The 24,368-nt window shown below is 47.9% G+C and overlaps 1 protein-coding gene and 1 long non-coding RNA gene across 9 annotated transcripts in view; one reads left to right on the forward strand and one right to left on the reverse strand.

Annotated features, from left to right (window-relative positions):
- LOC149364638 (uncharacterized) overlaps positions 1-15,741 on the forward strand; it is a 510,000-nt gene extending 494,259 nt beyond the window's left edge. For all 7 annotated transcript variants that reach the window (XM_089574597.1, XM_089574596.1, XM_089574598.1 and 4 more), the window contains 10 exons: positions 2,591-2,755; positions 3,056-3,272; positions 3,713-4,014; positions 4,425-4,966; positions 5,570-5,698; positions 5,870-5,993; positions 6,140-6,325; positions 7,185-7,586; positions 9,292-10,134; positions 10,624-15,741. In XM_089574597.1, the coding sequence (XP_089430723.1) occupies positions 2,591-2,755; positions 3,056-3,272; positions 3,713-4,014; positions 4,425-4,966; positions 5,570-5,698; positions 5,870-5,993; positions 6,140-6,325; positions 7,185-7,586; positions 9,292-10,134; positions 10,624-11,928 (4,215 nt within the window). In that variant the 3' untranslated portion in view covers positions 11,929-15,741. The remainder of the gene's footprint in view (positions 1-2,590; positions 2,756-3,055; positions 3,273-3,712; positions 4,015-4,424; positions 4,967-5,569; positions 5,699-5,869; positions 5,994-6,139; positions 6,326-7,184; positions 7,587-9,291; positions 10,135-10,623) is intronic.
- The window catches only part of LOC149364639 (uncharacterized), a 19,033-nt gene continuing 5,074 nt past the window's right edge, over positions 10,410-24,368 (reverse strand). The window contains exons 2-3 of one of the 2 annotated variants that reach the window (XR_016289209.1): positions 15,761-15,822; positions 10,410-10,980 (exon numbers count right to left, since the gene is read on the reverse strand). This is a non-coding gene — a long non-coding RNA (uncharacterized LOC149364639). Of the gene's footprint in view, positions 10,986-15,760; positions 15,823-24,368 lie in introns of both variants that reach the window. The other variant, XR_016289208.1, reaches the window with a different exon arrangement.

Genomic DNA, 24,368 nt, shown 5'->3' on the forward strand with positions numbered 1-24,368 from the left:
GCGAGAATGCGAATTGCTTTCAGTCAACTGGCTTGTATCGCTCGTAGTACGAACAGCCCTACGCAAGCGGCAGGAGGGGCCGAATTTCAATTTCATCGCGCGTATCTCCGCAAACAAACATTCTAATCATCAGAAGTGGATTCGTTTCGGTCATGTACTCGCTGTTTCCAAAATGTTCAGTTTGTAAACGGGGTACTCTGTCGCAAGCTCAGCATCTAAACTGTCACACTCGCCATGTCCAAGCAGGCAGCGAGAGAGTTCATGAAAAACTGCGCTCCACGAAAAACTAGATATTCATTGCTCTCCTGCGATCTTGTGTTTCAACACATTTTGCTTGCGTTTTTCTAACATGCAACACCGTGCCGCATTCGCCCTACAGGCAACCGGCGACAAAAAGCACGCGTGAACTGCGAGCATGGCACTCACCGATGCTGATCGTTCGCTGCGTTGAGGAACGGTCGCTTGCTCCCAGTTGGTTATTGCAGGAGCTAATGGCATAGCACAAACGAGGATGGACACGAGGCGAACGCCCACCCAAAATTTCTAGGCTTGGCAGGAATAAAACGGGCGAATGACACTTTCAGAGATCGCACGCTGCTTCGTCTGCAGCCCACCGGCTGCACATTATCAGTCCAAGATGGCGTCGGCGGTAGGCGGCGCTCGAGTAAAACAAACATGGCGGCGCCCAGGTATCGAAACTCACCTATAATCCTAGCAAAAGCACGTCACTTCCGGGACACTTTTTGGTCTGCAGCTCGGATAGCGAGAGCATCTCCTCATCTTTACTTCCTCCATGCTTGTAGCTTTCATCTGATGGCTGGAATAGCAGCCGAAGCCACAACCGTTGCTTTGAGGACTGCACGGCGTTTTCATATGCGGTCGCGGGACAAAATTGCATTTGTAGCCGTGAGTGATTAAACCTGTTCTGCAGCGTTTTGCAGGGGACTGTGCGTACACAGCACGAGGTTAAAATGCGCGTATCAGGGTTCTCTGCCTCATGCAGAGAAAGCTATGTACTGTGCACAGTTTTGCGTATAGTATGTCAACTTTCTTGCTCTGTGAATAGTGCGCGTCAAATTAGTGCAGTTCAGCATTAACGCGCTTTGGTGTGTCTGAGGAAGCCGCACAAATGAGCGTCTTCAGGTGTGATCGTGACTTGCATCTTAAAATTAAGAGGCAAGATTTTTTTAAAAAATCTTTATCTGCCCTCCCGATTGGAGGAGCCGTGTCTCGCACGTATTTGCGCAAGGAACGAGAGAAGCTTAACCACGTAAAGACGGCCGCGTAGCCCGAATATAAACAGCACTATTCAACGAGCTCCTGCGCTCGACCTTGGACGCCTGTTATTACTGTCCTCTTCTTTTTTTTTTTCTTTCAACCGCCTCCAAAGTTTATGCTCCCCCACTTCGCCGTTCCCCGCGAAGTTCGTGCTCACGGTGGGCTCTCAAAACACCCCCGAACTCGTTGCGCGCCCATCGTGTCTTGACCTCTCCATAGCGTTTCCTTTATATGTATATATTTTTTTTTTCCTGGAGGAGGGAGCGTAGTTTTGGGGGAAGGCGCCACGCAGTAAAATAAAGTTATGAGTGTAGCTGCCTTGCTCTCAGAGAGAGACGGAATACCAGACGGCAAGCGGGAGAAAACAAAAAACAAGAAAAAATAAAGAAACGAAAGTTGGCGAAAAATGCTGCAGAACGACGATCCTCGTTTAAGGGGCGTGCAAAAAATGAATGCGCGGGACTTGATTACCGCAGTAACGCTGCATTCTCCTTCGTCTGCACCTTATTTTTCTCCTCATTTCTGGTCAGACTGGAGTAATAACTCTCGGCACGTATAGTATTATCAGCGCCGACCGCGGAGTGCCCCAAGAAGTGGCGTGAAATATAGTGCGACGAGCGAGTGGTCTTAGCAGTCGTCGCGGGAGCGAAGTTGGTAGTAGAGTGATAACGCCGGAGCCCTCGGGGCGCCATACCGACGCACGCGGCTCTCGTATCTCGGCACCTTTCGGGTCGCCTTCTTTCGAGCGCTTATCCTTTTTACGCGAGCACCCGTCGCCTGCTCCTGATGATAATGGATACTGGTTTTCATTTGCAAATGCGCGCCTAATGCGTTTCCCTTCGCTGGAGTGACTTCAGCCACAGATCGTTCCGCACTTGTGCGTTGAACTAGAAAGAAAGAAGTAAGCCTTTTCGCGGCTAATTTAGCGCGCTCTCCTTTCTTGCGGTAGCAGTGGAAGGGCTCCAAGTAGGAGCTAAGTACGGAACGAAGTTGCCACCTAGCAATTTCCCTATTGCCGGTCTTTCGGAGCGTCGGAGATGGCTGCTCCAATTCCGGAAGCTCTCTCCGACCTCGAAGTGCAAAAATGTGTTCGTTTCAAGTACGGAATGCTTTTAGCCTTCATTAGCGGCACATCTCCTTTGAACTTCGCATCAAAACTTGCGTTCTAAACATTACCAAAGCTCGACTCGTAACTCGCTTCGAAGTTCGCGCTGAGGCCGCTTGAACGTTCTCTCTTTTTTTTGTATAATATGTGGGCTTAAGCGGAATGCCGTGCTTACGGGAGTGGCCTCTCCGCTTGGCGTTTGCGCAGGTGTTCGTGAAGAAGGAGGAGATGATCCGCCACTTCAAGTGGCACAAGAAGCGGGACGAGTCCCTCCAGCATGGTTTCCTGCGGTACAGCCCCATGGATGACTGCTCGGAGAAGTTCCCGAACTGCGCTCACAACCGGAAGCAGACCCACTACCACTGTCTAAAGGTGGGCGCGTCGCATAACCGTTTCTTTGACGCAACCGTTCACTAACCGTACCGCAACCCCAGAAATTTCATATATTGCTAAGCAGGTCTTTTTAATTCGATGGATAACGCGGACTTTACACTGAGCTAGAGGTGTTCACCACTCTATACTGTGTTCAACGAATTCTTGAAGGTCAAATTGCTTCAATCAAGCAGCTGACAGTGTTAGACGATTGCATGTGTGGCTTGTACAGGTCTTTTGCTGCCGTTTCTTCCGCGTCTGTTTAGTATAACCACGTCTTTCTGTTTCGTGCTTGCGCAGGACAACTGCGACAAAGTGTACATCAGCACGTCGGACGTGCAGATGCACGCAAACTACCACCGCAAAGATTCGGCCATAATTCAGGAAGGCTTCCAAAGGTTCCGGGCCACGGAGGACTGTAACACGCCCACGTGCCTTTTCTACGGACAGAGGACCACACACTTCCACTGCCGCCGACCAGGCTGCAAGACCACGTTCAAGAACAAGGCCGACATTGGTAAATGTGCTGCATTTATTGGTTTCGATCTAGGGGCCCTGCAGTAGGCCAAACATAAACTGTGGCATCTATGCTTAGCTCGCAAGCTTTTAGGGCTGCGTTAGGTAACTTCAGCGACCTTGCTCAACAGTGGAAGCTGAGACCTCGAGTATGAGGTTTCATGAGTTATAGCGGGAAGGTCTTCAACAGGTCTGATAGCCATGACATGCTCTTTTGGACTGTACGCATTCAGCGGTCGGAACATTAGGCCCATGGCCGAAAACTCTTGAGCGTAGATCTTCTTTACTATGCTGTCATTTTGTCCAGAGTAATCACGGATGACGATCCCAGAATCGCCGCTGTGACCTTTTGCAGACTTTATGTCAGGGACTGCTGACTCGGAGTCCATTGTCACTGTTTTGATAGCTGGCTCTAACGTTCACCTCCCCGTTGTCCCGCAGAGAAACATAAGACGTACCACATCAAGGACGAGCAGCTGAACAAGGACGGCTTCAAGAAGTTCATGAAGCACGAGCACTGCTCGTACGAGAACTGTCGGTTCTCGCGCATCTGCAACCACATCCACTGCATCCGGCCGGGGTGCAGCTACGTGCTGCATTCCAGCGGGCAGCTGTACTCCCACAAGCGCAAGCACGAGCGCCAGGACACCGAAATGGCCTACCGCAAGTTCAAGCTGGCCCAGAGCATGCTCAAGAGCTACGGCCAGCCGGGCGACCTGCCGCCGGGACTAACCGCCGAACAGGTACTGCGCCCTCATAGGCACGCTCCTACAGCTACCCCCCCATTTGTTAATGGTAGAGTGACCACGTCAGGGTTATGCTTGTTTGCCACGTTGTTCTTATTAGTCGTTCAAAGTGCGAAATCAAACCTTCCCTTAAGTACAGAACGCCTCGCTGAACTAAAGCTTGTGGGAGAAGACACAGCTGAAACGATTCCCCGAGTGTTATGCTCAGAGGCCGCCAATAGGGTACTGATAGCAAACACAGACATTTCTTTTCAGTGCCAACCATTGTTTCATTTTTATGTCACGCATTGGGATATTAAGAAAAGTGATTGTTCAACAGCAATGTCATAGTCTAGCCTTCCTTTTTAGCTTCTGCTAAGAGCATATCGCTTTAACCGCTTCCTCATTTCCATGCTCTTCGTCCGCAGCTGGCCCTGTGCGAGCAGAGCTTGAGCAGTTCGCCCGTGCAGAGCATGTTCCCGGGGGGCGTGGTACCTTCCGGGACGTCGCCGCTCCAGCCGGGCACCACCATCGGCGCCGGCACCACGCCGGTGACGACAGCGTCCGGAGGAGTGGGCCTGGCCCCCGACCCCAAGGGGCTCGCGGCCACGAACCACCAGGCGCTGGCGTACGACGGCAGCAAGCAGCAGCTCGGTAGTATGGGCCTCAGCAGCAGCAACGGCGGTAACGGCAGCTCGGCTCCGCAGCAGCCCGGCGCTCCCGACGCGAGCCAGCCCAAAGCGCACAACGTGCTCGACCCGGCGTTCCTGTCGGCGTTCCTGCCCAACGCATCGGGCGTGGGCGCCGCCATGCACCCGGGCCTCGCGTTCAACTTTGCGACCAGTCAGGGCTTCGGCACCAGCGCGAAAGAGGACGACGGCTGCGCGCCGCCGAGCAACGGTCAGCGGCCGCTCGACGCCGCCAGAGATGCGGGAAAAGTGGAGGAGACCTGGCAGCGGTACATGGTCAGGTGAGAACGCCCCCCCCCCCCCCCCCCCACACTTCCCTCGTATATGCTTACACGCTGCTCTCATTTATGCTGACCCTATGCTAATTTAATTCGTTTGTTCATGATGATGATGAAGATTTGCTTTGGCGACACATAAATCCTATCCACTGTGGGAATAAAGTGTTAATAAACAATCTCTCCTCAATGCGTGAAATGGAAAGGCCATGGCAAAGTGTCAACTGAGATGAAATGTGTCCTGTACGGGAAGCAATATGTACCAAATCGTTTTTGTTTTTCTTTTCATTATGACACACATCCAGCGAAAGTAGCCAATTATTTGATCGCGTTTTGCCTATGGTTGTGCTCAATATCATAACGTTAATGAAACATTGCGGCTTTGGTATGCAAACAACTACAAGCAGATACCGGTAGTCCAACATGCGCAGACGCACATGTGAGCGGATAATAAACTGGGCTTGTGGAATAATATGCAGCAACCTAACGTGACACTCACACATGTGTTAACACCGGCAAGCGTCGTAGATTATGAGCAAGGGCCGGCAATCAGTGCACTTAGAAAAAAGTTTACTGTGAAAATCATATGTCTCTCTTTTCTCTGCGCAGGTACTCGCCAACGGATCTATGCCGACCAGAATGCGAGTTTATCTACCGCGAGCATTATCACTGCACCACCGACAACTGTACCATGGTTTTTCCTGGAAAAGATGTTGGAGGAGTACAAGAACATGCAAAGTGAGACTTCACTACAATCGCAGCTAACATTTAGCTAGATAATTAGGGTCGTCTTTGATCTATTCTTTCTGGAGGTCATTGTGTTTAACTGGTGTCCCCAAGATGTGATCAGCATTAAGTGTTTTTTTAGGTATTGTATGACTACATAATCGTTTTATATGCCACTTGCAGGAACCACGAACATCAGGATCAGATAACCCAATGCTTTTATCACACTGTGGGAAAAAGCATCGATGGAGAATGCCCTCCTGATTGCCCCTTCACGTTAAAGGAAAAACACTACCATTGCCAATGGGTAAGTGTTGCCTATATCAAAATGCCCTTGAGCACTGTTTCTTCATTACCGAAGATGTACGGTGCTTGCAGTGAGGCAGTGGAAATAGGTGACCTGCAGTGAAATCGTTCTTTATGTGACTAATGACAATTCTTGCGATTTTTCAGGATGGTTGCAGGGACATTGTGAGCAGTACTGACAAGCCCTTTCGGCGGCTGGACCACTACAAGATGCATGAGTACACGACCAAACTGAGCATGTCCAGGGACCAGTTCAGTGCCATCCCATCGGTGCCTATAGACGGCGTGTTCAGACGCAAGCGGGGACGGCCACCAAAGAACCGCATGATTGAGGTGCATATTTCACTCTCTCAGCTGCCGCAGCATATTCTATGAAGCCCTTTAATCCACGAATAAATGGAACGTTCTAAATAAGAACCATATATGGTGCAGGATTAGTTCACACTCTTCAGAGAACCTTTCTTTTTTTTTTTATGGAGGCAGTAATGAGCTAAACAACGCAAGGTTTTTTTCAGTTTTTTTCTTGCCTACTCTTTTTGGGCTTCTCTCATGGTTTCCAAAGTGCAATGAGCAGCTGTGGGAACGGTAGATTCGTGTAAAGCCACAGAAGCAAGGACCCTAAGATTTAGAATTTTTTCGCGTAATTGTTGTTACGGACATCAGTGGGAACGGCAGTACGATAGAAAAATGACTAATTTACTTTCTCTGCACGAATATAACGTGAAGGGGGAGCTGAGAATTCAGGAGAGCTTTAAAAAAAATCTCGGACTGTTCAACCGAACAACCCGCACCGCTTTCTTTCCACATCCATAACCACATGCTCCTTTGCACTCGCGCGCTGCGCACGTTGCCCCAAGCTCGTTAAAAAGCTGGCTTCTCCTCTTAACTTTTAAGTCTGGTGGCGAAGGTCACTTTAGTTGCTTTGTAAAGCGCAAAAAGAAAAAAGAATGACTCATACTATGCACTGTCAGATGCATTCTTAATCATTTTTTGATGTGTTCCGCGGAATATTGCAGGTTATTTATTATCATTTCAAGAAATTTTCCGTAGCAGAAAAATTTGGACCTTACTTATAATGCCTCTGTGGGAAATAAGATCCGGCCATGATGATAACCGCGCTTCTCACACAGTACATGAGTTACCACATCGGTGTTGGCTGACTGGCTGTCCTCCTCCTTTTTTCTTTTTGCAGTTCCCACTAGGTCCCAGCTCACCTCACCTGTCACAAGCCATCTACGCAAGCTTTAAGCTTCCCAAACCTGGATCTAGTCAAAACATGCCGACCCTGTTCCCACCGTTCCAAGGCCCGGGCGGCACTGGTGGACTCATGGGGATGCCCGGCCCTTCCAGCATGGCGCGCATGCCAATGGGATCCGCCGGGATGGACTTCACCGTGGAGAACCAACAGGCACTGCATTTCCTGCAGCAGCATCAGCACATCCAGGAGAAGCTACTGGAGCAGCAGGAGAAGCACTCTGCTGAGCAGGCTGCTCTAATGGCTGCGGTCAAAGCTGAACCAAAGGAGTCGTCCGAGCCAGAGGCAACAACACCCCTTGCCGGACCAGCCCCGTCGCAGCCTGCCACCAATCCTAACGTGAGTGCCGTATGAAAATGTTTAGCAGCATGTTTTGTGAACATTTCTCAGCATCGCTGCGTTTCAAGTATTATGAGGCCTCTGCTCCGTTCGGAAAAGAAAAGAGGTACAATGAAACCGCAGGGACGTCCTGTACAATATGCCATCTAAGGAAGCTAAATTCATCATAATCATCAGGCTGACTACGCCCACTGCAGGATAAGGGCCTCTCCCACATCTCTCCAATTAACCCTGTCCGGTGCCAACTGTGGCCACCCTACAATAGCAAACTTCTTTAGCTCGTCGCCCACCTAAATTTTTGCAACCTCCTCCTGCTCTTCCCTCCCCTTGGAATCGAGTCTGTTACCCTTAAGCGAAATCAATGAAGCGAAGTATAAAAATTGCAGGGGACACTTAGCTCCGCCTTAAAGGGTCCCTGAAAAGTGTGTTTGAGGTTGGCTATAATACGCTTGCATTATGTAGACTGTAGGCCCCCGAGCGTTCATGCCGTGTACAAGACTTCAAAAGCGAGACGATAATTTACAATATATTTTAAAAACTTCGTGCTTAGACCTCGGGGAAGCCAGCGGTACCGGACTTTCGTCCGAATCCGCGCACTACGCATCATGCAGCGCTCGTTACGTCACCAGCGGAGGGCTATCATTGGTTCGCCCTGCCAACTCTTTCTGACGTCACGCAGCTACCATGGCTGCGGCCGGAAGCTCCGCCCACCGAGGAACTCCCCCGGGCGTCGGCAGCCGGTAGAAAGACCGAGTGGGTGGGGCTGGCGTGGGAGCGCCGACATTTCAGTGTGCAAAAGTGACGAGAGGAGAGAGATAGGCGCGAAAACGCGGAAATTAAGATTTTTAAGTACAGATAACGCAGCTTCCGCAAAACGCATTAAAACAATTTTTGCTGGAGGATATTTGTGAAGCGGCATCCTTTAACTTCCTAGGCATACCGCAACATTATTGAGAGCCCCTTTGAGAGCCCCTTTAAGTGTATGACGCGATAGCGTAATGGGTTAATTTTCACATATGCAGAAGGTCATTCTCTGCTTTACATTCGTAGATCCCCAGGAGTCCTTGTACCCCTCCTGGCACAGTGGTGCAGCGGTTAAGCGATGCGCCACTGCCCTCGGATGGCAGGTGCTCCCAGCAGTGAGCCTTGCGTGACCCAGGTTGCTCTCCTCGAGCGACCAATCATTCATTTAACTGCCACCTGCACGGTGGCCAGTTTTCACACTATCCGGTGGGCAGGTTGGGATGACGCCGCAAGGTCACGTGACCTAGTTGGCCCACCTGCCTCCTAGGTTGCTCTGTGGGGACCACCTGCCAGAGCTATGCACGTGATTTTCCGCTCACAGTGCCGACACCGGATCTTCTGGTGACTGGGGCCTTTAACGCTATCGTGGGAAAACATACCCGTTTATAGTACCAAATATCGCAGGCTTACGATGTTTGTGATTTATTAATTTTAGGACCCCTTGACTGCGGAACTACTGCACATATTATATCTTTAGCACTTGGGAACAAATGCCTTAGGGTCTAGAAGTGTAACAAGTGCTACTAGCCTGTATTAAACCTATAGGACACTTGTTTCTTTATGTTGCATGTGCATTGCACACTGCACCTGTAAGCATGCTTTTCCTTTTTCATATCAATTTGCCCTAAAGCCAGGTACGGCGTACTCGACAGATGACATAATATCTCGGACTTTTCTGCAGGTCCACGAGGGGTTCTTCATCTTCCCTGAGAACAGCGTGTGTCCAGACAAACTGTGTGCCTTCTTGGGCCAGCGGCATTTCCACTGCGTCCAGGCGCGCTGTCACTACGTGACCGACCGCGAGGACATCCTCGTGCTGCATTCCAAAGACTTCCACGACAACATTGATATCATCGAGGGATTCGTCTTCTACGACCGAAGCGTTGACTGCCGGCTTCCCGGCTGCCACAGCAACAAGGTTAACAGGCATTTCCACTGCACTCGACCCAACTGCAACTACTCGTTCGTCCGATACTCGACCATGAGCCTACACGAACAGAAGCATAGCGGTTCTCAGCAGCACCTCCAACAGCAGCCGAACAGCTCGCCGTTGCCAGAAGAAGAGGACGAAGGCCCCTCGCCCCCAAAGAAGAAGTCCTGCTCCAGCGATGACGACAGAACTGCGAGTCCTGCCGCGAGCGACAGCTCCCAGAAGACCGTCGTCAAGTCCTCAGGAACCTTCTACCCGCTGTCGGCGTTCTCCAATAGTAGCGGTGGCAACAACAGTGGGGGCGCTGGCTTAGGCAAAACCGGAAACGACAACGGCAATCACAATGAGGATGAGGATGGAGAGAAGGATAGGCTCGGTGCAAGTCCAACCTCGAGCACGGCCTCCTCGGTGCCCGACTCCGACCAGCAGCCGCTGATGAAGCTCCTAATGAAGCCGACCACTGCTACCATCTCAGCGGGCCCCGTAATTCCGGGAATGGAGAGGCACATCATGTTCAGCGAGTGCCAGAGCTGTGGCAGACCTTTCTGCAAAAAGAAGAAGCGAGACCACTTTCACTGCAACATATGCAATCAGGTGAGCTCAATTCTCGTAGCTGTTCTTTTCATCTCCTACTCTGTGTGGACAGTCCAGGCCCGGTTATGACAAATTTTACTGCAATAATATCAGTGTATCAGTAACAGACTTGTAAACTTGTTTTTCTGTACGTTTTATGTAATTTTATGTCTGTAAAAATGTAATTTATAGCTAGAAGATATTTTTGTCCAAATGGGATTGACAAGGTAACTTTATCTTGCCTAATGACGCCATAAGCCAGTCGTCCTACTGCCTTTTTTTTTTTGAAGAATTTTGGGCAAACTCATCACGAATTTTTGCAAGTATTTACAGCCTAAAATATTTTCGTTATTTTTTTTTTTTTTGCTTTCATTTAGGCATGCAATATATGCAGTTAGCGTGAGCTCGGATCAACCTCACTTTTGTTGCTTTGAGAGGGCTTTGCCACGTGTTTACCCTTGATGCAGAGAAGCCAGCTTTCTGAAGCTTTTTTTCTTGTTTTGATCGCAGGCGTTCTCCAGCTTCTCCCGTCTTCGGCTGCACGTCGGCAAGCACTCGGGAGCTCCGAGCCCCGTACCTGTGTACCCCGACGGCCGCACCACTCCTCTGTCCGGCCAGTCGTCGCCAGTGTCGTCGACGGCTCAGGGAGACTCGGACGGCGAGGAAGAGCAAGAGCCGTCTGCACCTGGGCGCATCGACTCTCCCCCCTCCAAGAGGTCCTCGCCCGACCCGAGGCCCCAGGGACCACCCCAGTTGGTCCCCCAGGGGTACCAGCCTCCCACGAGCACCACGGCGAACAACAGCAGCAACAACGAAGAGCAGCAACACCAGCAGCAGCAGCACCCGTTCTTCAACACGCCACCCAAGCTGAGCTTGCAGAACATCCAGAACATGCAGAACATGCAAAATATGCAAAATATGCAGAACATGCAGCACATGTTCTGGCCGCCTGTCTCATCTCCCGGCATGATTCCGGGCATGGCGCCCCTGAACCCGGCGCTGCTAGGGCTGGGAGACATGGCGGGCCACCCCAACATCGACCTTCAGCACCTGGCGCTCATGTGCCCGTCTGGCGACATGTTCTACAACTCGGCCAATCAGATGACGGCTGCTGCGGCGGCGGCGGCAGCTGCAGCCGCTGCAGCCGCCGCGTCCGACCAGAAGCGACCGCTGTTCGGCAACTGCAAGGGCGACGAGACGCTGACCATGGTGAGCGACGCGAAGCGCATGAAGATGCCCAGCCTGCGCATCCTCAAGGACGAGCCCGTGCCGGACGGCTACGTGCGGTTCCGCTTCAACGAGGACTGCGGCTACCGGCACTGCGGCTACCGCGAGCACCAGACGCATTTCCACTGCACGCGCAAGGACTGCGGCTACAGCTTCTGCGACAAGACGCGCTTCGTGCAGCACACGGCGCGCCACGAGCGGCTCGACACGCTCATGGGCGGAGACTTCCGCCAGTTCCGCGCCAACGTGCACTGCGGCCGCGTCGAATGCCCGCACGCCGCCGCCAGCCAGGCGGCCGCCAACGGTCCCGGCGGTGGCGGAAGCAGCAACAAGGCGTCGCATTTCCACTGCCTTAAGTGCGACTTTGTGTGCACGGACACGAACAAGGTGGTCGCGCATCGCAGGCAGCACGCCAAGCTGGACAGCATCAACGCCGCCGGCTTCGAGAAGTACACGCCCTCGCAGAACTGCGGCGTCGACAGCTGCAACTACAATGCGAAGCAGACGCACTACCACTGCCTCAAGTGCCAATACGCGGTGCTGGGCCTGTCGCAGATGTCTTCGCACAAGTACCGCCACATGGACTGATGCGCGCTTCCGCCGTGGTGGTGGCGCAGAACACACTCTCGTCGCGTGTATGAAAGGTTCCGCAGGTCTTGGATAACACTGTAGTACACGCGTGGGGAGCGAGCAATTTCTGCACGAACTGTAGAGCCTAATTGTAGGGAATGCCAAGCATTCTAACTTAATAGTGGACACTTGCTCCTTGGGCTTGCCTTGTTTTTTTTTTCCTTTGATGTTTTTGTTTACCCGTAGTAAGTATATGTTCCGGTGTCATCGAGTAGGAGCGCGTCGTGACATCACATCTGCATTTGTTTTGTTTGTTCGCGTTATGACCTTACGTCACACGGTTATGTGTCACAATACAGTGGGGGTTTCGGTCGAGTATGTATTTAAGCGTTCCCATACGGTGAGCGAGCGCGAACAAATGGACAACGTGGGCTGCGGTGTCTGTGACGTAGTGGACAACGTGTGCAATGCTTGAATTGTCGAGCCTTTTCCTTTCAGAAGCTTGGCAACTGGGTGGAAATCTGGGCCCTCGGTACCGTTAGGTCTGGAGGCTGCTGTATGTCGTTTACACACTGCACGATGCATATATGTATGTCATGCAGTATAATTCAAATAAGATTATGCACTAAAGGAGAGGCAGTAATTTTGTACATTGCTGTTTTTTTCTCAGCCTTTCGCACGACAAGCTGTACGTATGTATGCACAATCTACAAAACAGCTTTGTAGGCTCCCCGGTGCTTCATTAACAGTGCTGCTGGTCGTCAGTTCATCAGTACACATACACACAGAAATTCTCTATTACTCTTGCACATACCTGTAGGGCAACCAGCACGGTGTGAGCATTCTTTAAACTATGCGTTTATGTGAGTGATTGTGCTATTGCATTGTTTTTTTTTTGCTATCCCTACAACATTGAATTTAGAACCATAATTTTAGGCGCAACTTTTCTTCTGTGCAAAGAATGTCACTGTCTGTCGCGGAACCTTCATACATCGTGCTGAAAGATTCGTAACACTTTGTGAACTTTTCTTCCTCATCACCTTGTGAAATTCGGCTTTTTCATGTTGCTGAAAGTAGGCACTATAATGCATGATTATCACTCTAACTGAACGCTGACTCTGTACAAAAAGTCTGTGGCATGTGCCATTGCTGAGACCATTTTTTTTTTTATCAGTAGCGGGCTGATTCGTTTACTCACAAGCCGCATAACAGCGGGCAGCAATTCTATGCAAAAAGAGAAGTACTCCAGCAATGCACAGAGTGAAGAATATGAAACAGGGGATACAAATCACGATTTGCACATGCTTTCGCGTGTGTCATGCAGCATCTGTATTAGACGAGCGGTTCTGTAAGCACGTTAAAGTGAGGAAGGCCTGTCATAGCATGAAAGGCAGCTCTGCGCTTGGCTAAATATCTGGTTGATGTGCCCATAGTGCAAAAAGAAGGCACTCGTCGATGCTTTGCTATGCACTAGTGTATATGTGTACAAATCATGTCACAGCAAATTGAAGCACTAAGGGCGTTAATTGCTGTTGTTTAGGAGGTAGGCAAGAGTGCAAAAGAGTATCCTCTCAGAGGAAGTTTCTATGCCGGCATTTATACACAACGTGGTTTACAAAACCGCACGACGAAGCGACATAGCGTCTGCACCCGTTATTACTCCTGTTGCTTACTTTCTTCAGTATGCAAGGCAGAAAGTTGGATACTCCTGACGTTAAACAGACGTCATATGCACTTGTGTTTTGTGTCGTTGTTCGAAAACCTGTACCAGTGTGCGTCTGAATTGAGTAGAAAAATCATTCTGCACTTCCTCAGGGTCCTAACCCTCCCGTTATTGTTTTTCGGCCATCTCGGTTTCGCACTAAAGCTACAAATACCATCTTGTCGTCTTGTTTCCTTAACGTTGTAGGTCAACATGGCATGCTATAAACTTGAGCGCTGTTCTCATTTTTCAGTTTTTTGCACATGTTTTGACGCTGAGGTAACCGGTATCAAGTTCTTTGAACACTAAATTCGTGAGCGAAGAAAGCATAAGAAAAAAAATTATCACTGCGTACCCGGTGAACATCTTTGCAGGTAATTCATGAGTGCCGCTTGGAACAGTCCTCATTTATGTGACGTTCATTTGTTAGCACACCTCATTATTTTTCGTTTTCTTCATAGACAGACCATTTTTGCTTCCTGGTTCTCATTTAGTTGCAAGTTCTTGAAACACAGGGGCAAATGCTTCCTTGTTCAATAACCTTCCAGTGATCACGTCTCTTAAGTGCTGTACGAGAAAATGAATGACAGCATACAACGCAAGTGCATTTCAGAGCATTTCAGCCTTGTGGCAGTAAACTAGCCAACAAGTGTACATAATTCAGATTTTCGTTCTTTCAGCTTGTGCTCTTTGGTTTGTTCTCGTCTGTCTGAGCGCATATATATAGGCGTCTAAGAGCGCATGTGGGTGAAATAATCAGCCCGGTGATTGTGTGCGCAAACATGAAGCGCTGAGCGGCGGATGTCTGCACTGAATAAAAGTCTTCCCGCCGAAATGTACAGAGTGAATACGGCTGGCTGGCCTTCGCGTCTAAGACGAGTAGCCGGACGGCAAGGACACTATTTTGCCGTTCCTTGTTCGGGGTTTTTCAGGAGGTGCGGACAAAAAGAAACCCCTGCATTATTTTTCTAGGGAGAAATTAATAGCCTGTCGCAAGAGAGGCAATAATTCAGTGTCTGTTTCTCTTCTTCCTCTATCAAAGAATGTACATACCATGAATAACAGCAGCCGAGGCGCCCATGCTGTGCCCTGATGCGATCAGAGGAGCTATGCATACTGCTTGTCCCTTCCCTAACCATCGTTTATTGGACACACTCTTTCGGTGTCGAGTTATAGCGAGCCGTAAATTCATTTCCGTTTCGGTAACCGGTGCACTCTGCCGTTTCGATAAATGGGCAGCCCACTTTCATTTGTTGTTTTTGTTTAACGATATACTTAACCAAACAACTTCTGTGCCCAGACTGTTGTGCCACAAACTTGCGTTTTGCCTGTTTTTCCCGCTAGCCAGCGGTACTCCCTTTTTTTTTCTGTATGAATTGAGTTATATGAACACTGGTGGGGTTGTAAGCATTATGCGTGCTGCCTAACCATTTTGTGGGTGTAAAATTCTGGCTTCTTCGTGTCAACAAAAACGCTGGCCTTGTTTGGCGTAAATATTGAAAAATGCCTTTCCGTTCGCTTCCAGTAAGCTGCCCAAGCGCCCTGCTTTGCTACTATGCACTCATTCATACCTCCGAATACCACCGATGCTACTAATTCTATTTTTTTTTTGTTCATCTCATACCTTTACATCGCCAGGCTCGCGACGATCTTCCTGCAGACCTGGGGCTCGGGGAAGCCTGGCTCAAAGTGCACTGTAACATGTGCTGTAGTGAATTCCCGCGCCCGATGCTTTGACCAAGTGTTCAATCATGCTGCCGCATCACCTGTTCCCCTTTTTGCATCGTTCCGTTTCCTGCGCTGAGTTCGCGCATACCGAGAAACATGCTTCGAAGCAGAGGAGCAAACTTATTTAAGCTGCTTTCCAAAGGCCCTTCTTTCCTTGTATTCCTGTTCTTTTTTTTTTCCCTCCTCCTACGCTTTACTCCCAGTCGTTTTGTTTTCTCCCGTCTCGTCCTGCACAAATGTTATTTAATATCGAGATTGTTCAGCGTGTGTGCCTCGTGTACATAGAGGGATGTGATCACGATTTTTAATAGTGCTGTGTGTGCCTTACATTTGAGATTCCCAAATTTCCTCTTATCCTGTCTCCCATTTCCGCAAAATAAAGGATGTGATAGAAACATAAAGCTTTGTCTGCTCTCTTACCTCGCTGGACCCAGCGGTTCCTTCCAGGTTCTCCGCCGGAGTAAGCGAACATAATTTCTCGTCTAAAAGAAAAATAGAGAAGAAAGGAAATGTCCGTTGGTTTTAAATGAACAGTAAACCTTTTCGTTGTGCTTGCTTACCTATGGACGTGAGGCCTAAAATGCCGATGAAAAAGAGCAAAACGCTGAGGCAGCGTATTCGTATCGAGCGTTTAGAATTATCGGACGAATATTGCGCCATTAGCCATTTTCGCTATCCGGTACAAATTTTCCGTTATATCCGGATGTCTACTTTTTAATGCTAACGTATGCAGCGCAAAAAGACATCTTTCAGCTCCACCTCGAATGTCCTACGTCAATTAATTTGGCCGTAATAAACGTTTGAAGTTTCAAGAAGTTGTGGTTTGGAGAACCAGAGGTCGTCGCTGCGAATCCCCATTATAACCCGCTGAACTGTTTGATACCACTCCAAACATTCTACGCCAATGAGGTGGTCTACAATCTATGTACCAATGGTACCACCCACTGGTCCCACTTGAATTACCTTAATGCGAATATTAGAGATAACGCTTTAAAAGGTTTCTGTCCCGTAGCTTGATGTAGAGCCAAACCCTTTGAGTTTAATGATTTATAGTTCAATGTGTATGAGATGATTCCTCACGGTGGGTAAGCCTCAGGCAAGGGAATGATTACAAATATAGTTTCAAGAAAAATAATTTTGGATCGAGTTTAAATTCAATTCAAAAGTTATTTATTCCTCGACAGAAAAGGGCACTGAGCAAAAAGCTACTTACAGAGTAGCGTGACTGCAGGTTTTCCCACTGAATTTGATAGTGCCAGTGGAAATAATCTACGCGCTGACTGATATAATCTGCCTGCCATGTAATTTAATCTGAGTGCAAAACATTTAATCAACGCGCCAGCGTATTTAATCCGAGTGCCAACTCATACAATGCAAGCGCCAACCAATTTAATCCCAGTGCCAACGCAAATCATACGAGCACCAGCTGTTTTTAATCCAGGTGCCAACAAATTTTATCAGCATGCGGAAAACGAATGCGGTAGAAGCACAGAACAAGAATGCCAGAAATAGAGCTGAGATAATTTTTCAAGCCATGCGATGCCGAAGCGGAGTGTCCACATATTGCATAGCTTTCATCAATATTATCACCAACATTGCCTTGATACAAGTGTTTTAAAGCGCCGTTTAAAGCGCACAATATTAGCATTAAAAAACTGCACAGGGGCTCAGTGCTATGGCTTACTGGCTCTTTATTATGTCTATAGAACGGAGGAGGGCAGAAATGCAGGAACTGTTTATAATGGAAGATTGAATTCACTGTCTTCGATAACAGATACGATTGTTTTGTCAAACAGTCAAAGAAAGTGTTAATAAACCGTACCTTACTTTAGTCCTACTTAGTTTAGTGAGAAAAAAAGGTACACAGCCAATGATGGAAAGTTCCAAAACAGAAGGCAAGTTTTGCGCCTCCATTTCCTGGCTGCCGGAATGTCGTCTGCTTTTGCAAAATATGCTAGGACAACGAAGGAAGACGCAGATATGTGCACTCATTATTAGAAATCAGTGAACTTTCTTTTGAAAGAAATAAGGCACGTCAGAAACATTTTTAAAAACACAGAAGACAAGAAAGTTTCAAAGCAGACGGCTTTGAGTGCGCCGCATTGTGGCTGCATTTGAGAGCCGAACGGTGGCGGTACGTACTCGTATACTATAAGTAGGTGATAGTGTACGACTTTTCATTCATCTCTCATGGACATTAACGCGCATTATTTTCTTCCATGGAAGCCGATGAGCCGTGCTCTTACGTCCTAATTAGACACCGAAAACGAGGACCGCTAGTCAAGCCCCAAGATGCACCGAGAAGAAAGAACAGCAAAGTCTCTGAACATGACAGGGCCAGAATTCTCGATGTGTCAAGGCGTGGAGGAGATGTGAAAAAAATAGCAGACACGCTGGGCATCAATTTAAAGACAGCAAGATTCATTGCAGCTACCGATAGAGAGGCGCTGAAGAAAGGCGGAACGTCGAATAAATTCGGAAATGAGGTTGTAGCGGCTCTCAAAAATATTGTGGACAGCAACCCTGCTTTCACGCTAAAGCGAATAAAGCAGACGGTGGAAGAAGAATTGCCCGGAATTACCATCAGCACAAGTAGCATTGATTGCCTACTGGATGCGCATGGCTACTCTATGAAGTTGGTGACTCAGTGGCCGATCGACCGCAACAGAGATGATGTGAAACGCACCCGCAAAGCATATGCGCAGTGGCTGCAGTGTGAAGGGCCCCGCTTGTGCAGGTTTTACGTTGATGAGACTAACTATAACATATGGTGTTCAAGGAGCTTCGGCCGTGCAAACCGCCGTGCAGACGACGACTGGCACCAGAGGAGCAAACCTTATCGCCTGCATGTCAGCAAATCGTGACATACATTGGACGGCTGTCGACAAGGTTCACTGGGTCGTGTTCAACGAATTTTTAAGCGACATATCAGCCCGTGGACCCCCCTCACCGCGACGGGACGGGACGGTGGGGTGCGCTCCAAGGGAAGAATGACATTTCTTGGAACGATGCACGCGCACGAAGGCGCCGGGCCGCCTGGTGTCCATCGCCCCGCGGTGCCGATTAGCACCGGCTGGGCAAAAGAGCGGTGGCAGCTTGGGGCTGAAGAGCCGCCACACGACGACACCCCCCCTTGTCTTAATCCCCTCGTTTCAACGGACACCAGCCGAGACACAAGCTCGCGACGAACGTCTGGTTGGAAAAGCCTGCAGAATTTCTGAGGATTAAGCACTGCCAGACGGAACGGCGTTAGGGCGCCGTTGACGAGGGGGAATAGAAATGAGGAATAGCCGGCGACAGCGCGGCTAGCCGCGAGCAGCGACGACCTGAGCTGGATGACGCGGCTAACCAGGTGTCGGGGAGGCGCCAGCTAGTAAGCCTGGGGAAGGCTTTAAGTCGCCAAGGAACGCGGGTCCGAGCTCGCAGTGGCAGTTACAGCGGTAACTGCCCAATTCCGAGACGACGCCAAGGTCGGGGGGTCATTAGGGAAACCGTTGGCACGTGCTCGCACGAGTGTGTTTTGTGCTTGTTTTTACTTTTATTTTGGGGGGATAGAATGTTCTACCCCGCACATGCTGGCACTGGCTGGCACGGCTGTTCTTTTGTGTTGGTTTTTGCTTTTATATTGATGTGGAGAGGGTGGTTTACCTTACAGAAGCCGGAGGGCTGAAGAGCCAATCATGTTAAGAGTGCAACATGGTTGGAAGCTGCCAAATGTGGGCCGGGCCTTTAAGGCTTTAAAACCGGGCCCCGGAGCCGGAAAAAGGGTTCTGAGCTAAGGTCAGGTGCTATGCATCTTCGGCTATGCCGAGTAGGGGCCTCCCCTAGTGTTAGCCAGTTCCACCTTTTGTTGTTTTGTCCTTTTGCTGCTTAATATGTCTCCAGTGCTTTAACTTGTATATGCTGTAAATTTCTGTATATAAATCTTCAAGTATTCCCTTTATCCCTGCATCGTAACTCATCGAAGACCGTCTCTGACGGGGCACCTCTTAGCGGTAACCTACACCGCTATAAGGCAGCCGCCAGTAGCTATTCTTGACCTAGGCTGTAAGCTCTGGTGTAGCTTCGCTCACTTTCCCTTCTAAAACTAAATAAGCCGTAAAGTGAAGAAACGTTACTCCGGTTCTGTGACTCGTCCCACTTGGAATAACTCTGCATTACACTGCTACCTTTTGTTTCTGTTAGTGGTGTTCAATTTTTATCAGTGCCTCCCGAAAATACTTTGCATCAGTCGCATGAAAACAGCCGGCAATATGAAAACTGAATGAAGGCCGTAAGCATGCAGATTCAAAACGTAAGACAAGCCATAATCAGCAGTGCTTGCCCAACTAATTCATACACGACTGTCACAAGCCACAAGACTTGCATCAAATACTGAGGTTTAACAGCTGCTAGTGGCTCTTTGATGCTGCAAGGTATGCGAAGAAAACGAAATAGTGCATGAGAATGTGACTCACAGGCGCTGCGTGGTCTAAAAAATTATCTAAACTTCGCTTTATTCCTGGCATTCGTGTTGTATGCTTTGTAGTCTTCTACTGCATTCGTTTTCCGCATGCGGATTAAATTGGTTGGCACCTGAATTAAAACAGCTGGCGCTCGTATTATTTGCGTTGACACTGGGATTAAATTGGTTGGCGCTTGCATTGTTCGAGTTGGCGCTTGGATTAAACACGCTGCCGCTTAGATTAAGTGCTTGGCACTAAGATTAAATTACATGGCATGCAGATTATATCTGTCGGCGCTCAGACTATTTCTACTGGCACTAGGATTAAATTCAGTGGAAAAACCTGTAGGCTCGGAGCCCTTTACATGGCAGCATAGAGCATACAGCACTCATAAATAATAAAACATAGGCTGAAACTGCATGCATAAACGACGGAACTTCAGTGCGTAATAAAAAAACATGCGAATCATTTTTTGCAATGCAGTCAGATTGAAATAGCACAATGTGACAGAAAAGCAAATAGAAAGCACACAGAACACCAATATCAAAAATCAAGGGCACATCGCGACTATCGCACTTACGAATTAATGAAGACCTAAATACAAAAAAAAAAATCTATTAAATGTGTACTTTGCTATTCAGATGTGTACTTTGCTATTCAGAAAGTGTGTTACATTGATTGGTTTTGGTATTAGGGGCCTGAACGCTACAAAGCGACTCAGGCTATGAGGGACGCCGTAGTGGAGAGCACCGGATAATTTTGGACAACTGGGGATCTTCAACCTGCACTGACATCACGTGCACTGCACTGAGGAGGCACAGCTTAAGTGTCCTCTCCAATTTTGTTAGGTTACTTGACAGTGATGTGTCCGCGAGTCTGCATGAACGCACTGGCTGCACGTGGCGACTATGAATCTTGGCGGCGTAGGGAAATCGAGAGCGTTTCTGAAAAGTTCCGACTGCATTCCTCCACGCAAAAAGGAATGGAGGAAATGGGCCGCGAGTACAGATTTGCACTACGGAATACGGATGCAAGGGGGATTGGGCATTATCAAACCCTTTACAATAACCTATTGGGTTTATTTTAGGGCATAGTTAAGAGCAGGGCTGTCTTCGTTTAGCCAGAGCATGTGTGCGTGACCGACCTGCGGACACGCCTGTGGTGCAGTATGTTTTGTGCGCTGAACCTAATTCTGTTTGGAGGACGCTTTAGAAACCAGCGTGGTATCCTCGGTTGAGGCCGGTGCGTGTTGCGTGTGGAGACCACGTGCGCATCTGTGTAGGCATAGGCACTGCGCCTAATTATTGTCCCACAGGCCATCGCATCGATCGTCGAGGAGAGGTCGTTCGTGAAAGAACGCAGATGCGAGAGGTAGCTTTCCTGCAAGCTCCTCCAAACAGGCAGCCTTTTTGGTGGCATCTAGGTTAGGTTAGGTTAGGTTAGGTTAGGTTAGGTTAGGTTAGGTTAGGTTAGGTTAGGTTAGGTTAGGTTAGGTTAGGTTAGGTTAGGTTAGGTTAGGTTAGGTTAGGTTAGGTTAGGTTAGGTTAGGTTAGGTTAGGTTAGGTTAGGTTAGGTTAGGTTAGGTTAGGTTAGGTTAGGTTAGGTTAGGTTAGGTTAGGTTAGGTTAGGTTAGGTTAGGTTAGGTTAGGTTAGGTTAGGTTAGGTTAGGTTAGGTTAGGTTAGGTTAGGTTAGGTTAGGTTAGGTTAGGTTAGGTTAGGTTAGGTTAGGTTAGGTTAGGTTAGGTTAGGTTAGGTTAGGTTAGGTTAGGTTAGGTTAGGTTAGGTTAGGTTAGGTTAGGTTAGGTTAGGTTAGGTTAGGTTAGGTTAGGTTAGGTTAGGTTAGGTTAGGTTAGGTTAGGTTAGGTTAGGTTAGGTTAGGTTAGGTTAGGTTAGGTTAGGTTAGGTTAGGTTAGGTTAGGTTAGGTTAGGTTAGGTTAGGTTAGGTTAGGTTAGGTTAGGTTAGGTTAGGTTAGGTTAGGTTAGGTTAGGTTAGGTTAGGTTAGGTTAGGTTAGGTTAGGTTAGGTTAGGTTAGGTTAGGTTAGGTTAGGTTAGGTTAGGTTAGGTTAGGTTAGGTTAGGTTAGGTTAGGTTAGGTTAGGTTAGGTTAGGTTAGGTTAGGTTAGGTTAGGTTAGGTTAGGTTAGGTTAGGTTAGGTTAGGTTAGGTTAGGTTAGGTTAGGTTAGGTTAGGTTAGGTTAGGTTAGGTTAGGTTAGGTTAGGTTAGGTTAGGTTAGGTTAGGTTAGGTTAGGTTAGGTTAGGTTAGGTTAGGTTAGGTTAGGTTAGGTTAGGTTAGGTTAGGTTAGGTTAGGTTAGGTTAGGTTAGGTTAGGTTAGGTTAGGTTAGGTTAGGTTAGGTTAGGTTAGGTTAGGTTAGGTTAGGTTAGGTTAGGTTAGGTTAGGTTAGGTTAGGTTAGGTTAGGTTAGGTTAGGTTAGGTTAGGTTAGGTTAGGTTAGGTTAGGTTAGGTTAGGTTAGGTTAGGTTAGGTTAGGTTAGGTTAGGTTAGGTTAGGTTAGGTTAGGTTAGGTTAGGTTAGGTTAGGTTAGGTTAGGTTAGGTTAGGTTAGGTTAGGTTAGGTTAGGTTAGGTTAGGTTAGGTTAGGTTAGGTTAGGTTAGGTTAGGTTAGGTTAGGTTAGGTTAGGTTAGGTTAGGTTAGGTTAGGTTAGGTTAGGTTAGGTTAGGTTAGGTTAGGTTAGGTTAGGTTAGGTTAGGTTAGGTTAGGTTAGGTTAGGTTAGGTTAGGTTAGGTTAGGTTAGGTTAGGTTAGGTTAGGTTAGGTTAGGTTAGGTTAGGTTAGGTTAGGTTAGGTTAGGTTAGGTTAGGTTAGGTTAGGTTAGGTTAGGTTAGGTTAGGTTAGGTTAGGTTAGGTTAGGTTAGGTTAGGTTAGGTTAGGTTAGGTTAGGTTAGGTTAGGTTAGGTTAGGTTAGGTTAGGTTAGGTTAGGTTAGGTTAGGTTAGGTTAGGTTAGGTTAGGTTAGGTTAGGTTAGGTTAGGTTAGGTTAGGTTAGGTTAGGTTAGGTTAGGTTAGGTTAGGTTAGGTTAGGTTAGGTTAGGTTAGGTTAGGTTAGGTTAGGTTAGGTTAGGTTAGGTTAGGTTAGGTTAGGTTAGGTTAGGTTAGGTTAGGTTAGGTTAGGTTAGGTTAGGTTAGGTTAGGTTAGGTTAGGTTAGGTTAGGTTAGGTTAGGTTAGGTTAGGTTAGGTTAGGTTAGGTTAGGTTAGGTTAGGTTAGGTTAGGTTAGGTTAGGTTAGGTTAGGTTAGGTTAGGTTAGGTTAGGTTAGGTTAGGTTAGGTTAGGTTAGGTTAGGTTAGGTTAGGTTAGGTTAGGTTAGGTTAGGTTAGGTTAGGTTAGGTTAGGTTAGGTTAGGTTAGGTTAGGTTAGGTTAGGTTAGGTTAGGTTAGGTTAGGTTAGGTTAGGTTAGGTTAGGTTAGGTTAGGTTAGGTTAGGTTAGGTTAGGTTAGGTTAGGTTAGGTTAGGTTAGGTTAGGTTAGGTTAGGTTAGGTTAGGTTAGGTTAGGTTAGGTTAGGTTAGGTTAGGTTAGGTTAGGTTAGGTTAGGTTAGGTTAGGTTAGGTTAGGTTAGGTTAGGTTAGGTTAGGTTAGGTTAGGTTAGGTTAGGTTAGGTTAGGTTAGGTTAGGTTAGGTTAGGTTAGGTTAGGTTAGGTTAGGTTAGGTTAGGTTAGGTTAGGTTAGGTTAGGTTAGGTTAGGTTAGGTTAGGTTAGGTTAGGTTAGGTTAGGTTAGGTTAGGTTAGGTTAGGTTAGGTTAGGTTAGGTTAGGTTAGGTTAGGTTAGGTTAGGTTAGGTTAGGTTAGGTTAGGTTAGGTTAGGTTAGGTTAGGTTAGGTTAGGTTAGGTTAGGTTAGGTTAGGTTAGGTTAGGTTAGGTTAGGTTAGGTTAGGTTAGGTTAGGTTAGGTTAGGTTAGGTTAGGTTAGGTTAGGTTAGGTTAGGTTAGGTTAGGTTAGGTTAGGTTAGGTTAGGTTAGGTTAGGTTAGGTTAGGTTAGGTTAGGTTAGGTTAGGTTAGGTTAGGTTAGGTTAGGTTAGGTTAGGTTAGGTTAGGTTAGGTTAGGTTAGGTTAGGTTAGGTTAGGTTAGGTTAGGTTAGGTTAGGTTAGGTTAGGTTAGGTTAGGTTAGGTTAGGTTAGGTTAGGTTAGGTTAGGTTAGGTTAGGTTAGGTTAGGTTAGGTTAGGTTAGGTTAGGTTAGGTTAGGTTAGGTTAGGTTAGGTTAGGTTAGGTTAGGTTAGGTTAGGTTAGGTTAGGTTAGGTTAGGTTAGGTTAGGTTAGGTTAGGTTAGGTTAGGTTAGGTTAGGTTAGGTTAGGTTAGGTTAGGTTAGGTTAGGTTAGGTTAGGTTAGGTTAGGTTAGGTTAGGTTAGGTTAGGTTAGGTTAGGTTAGGTTAGGTTAGGTTAGGTTAGGTTAGGTTAGGTTAGGTTAGGTTAGGTTAGGTTAGGTTAGGTTAGGTTAGGTTAGGTTAGGTTAGGTTAGGTTAGGTTAGGTTAGGTTAGGTTAGGTTAGGTTAGGTTAGGTTAGGTTAGGTTAGGTTAGGTTAGGTTAGGTTAGGTTAGGTTAGGTTAGGTTAGGTTAGGTTAGGTTAG

Source organism: Amblyomma mixtum, chromosome 2 (assembly GCF_055824585.1).
Source record: "Amblyomma mixtum isolate Tamu chromosome 2, ASM5582458v1, whole genome shotgun sequence".
Taxonomy (NCBI): domain Eukaryota; kingdom Metazoa; phylum Arthropoda; class Arachnida; order Ixodida; family Ixodidae; genus Amblyomma; species Amblyomma mixtum.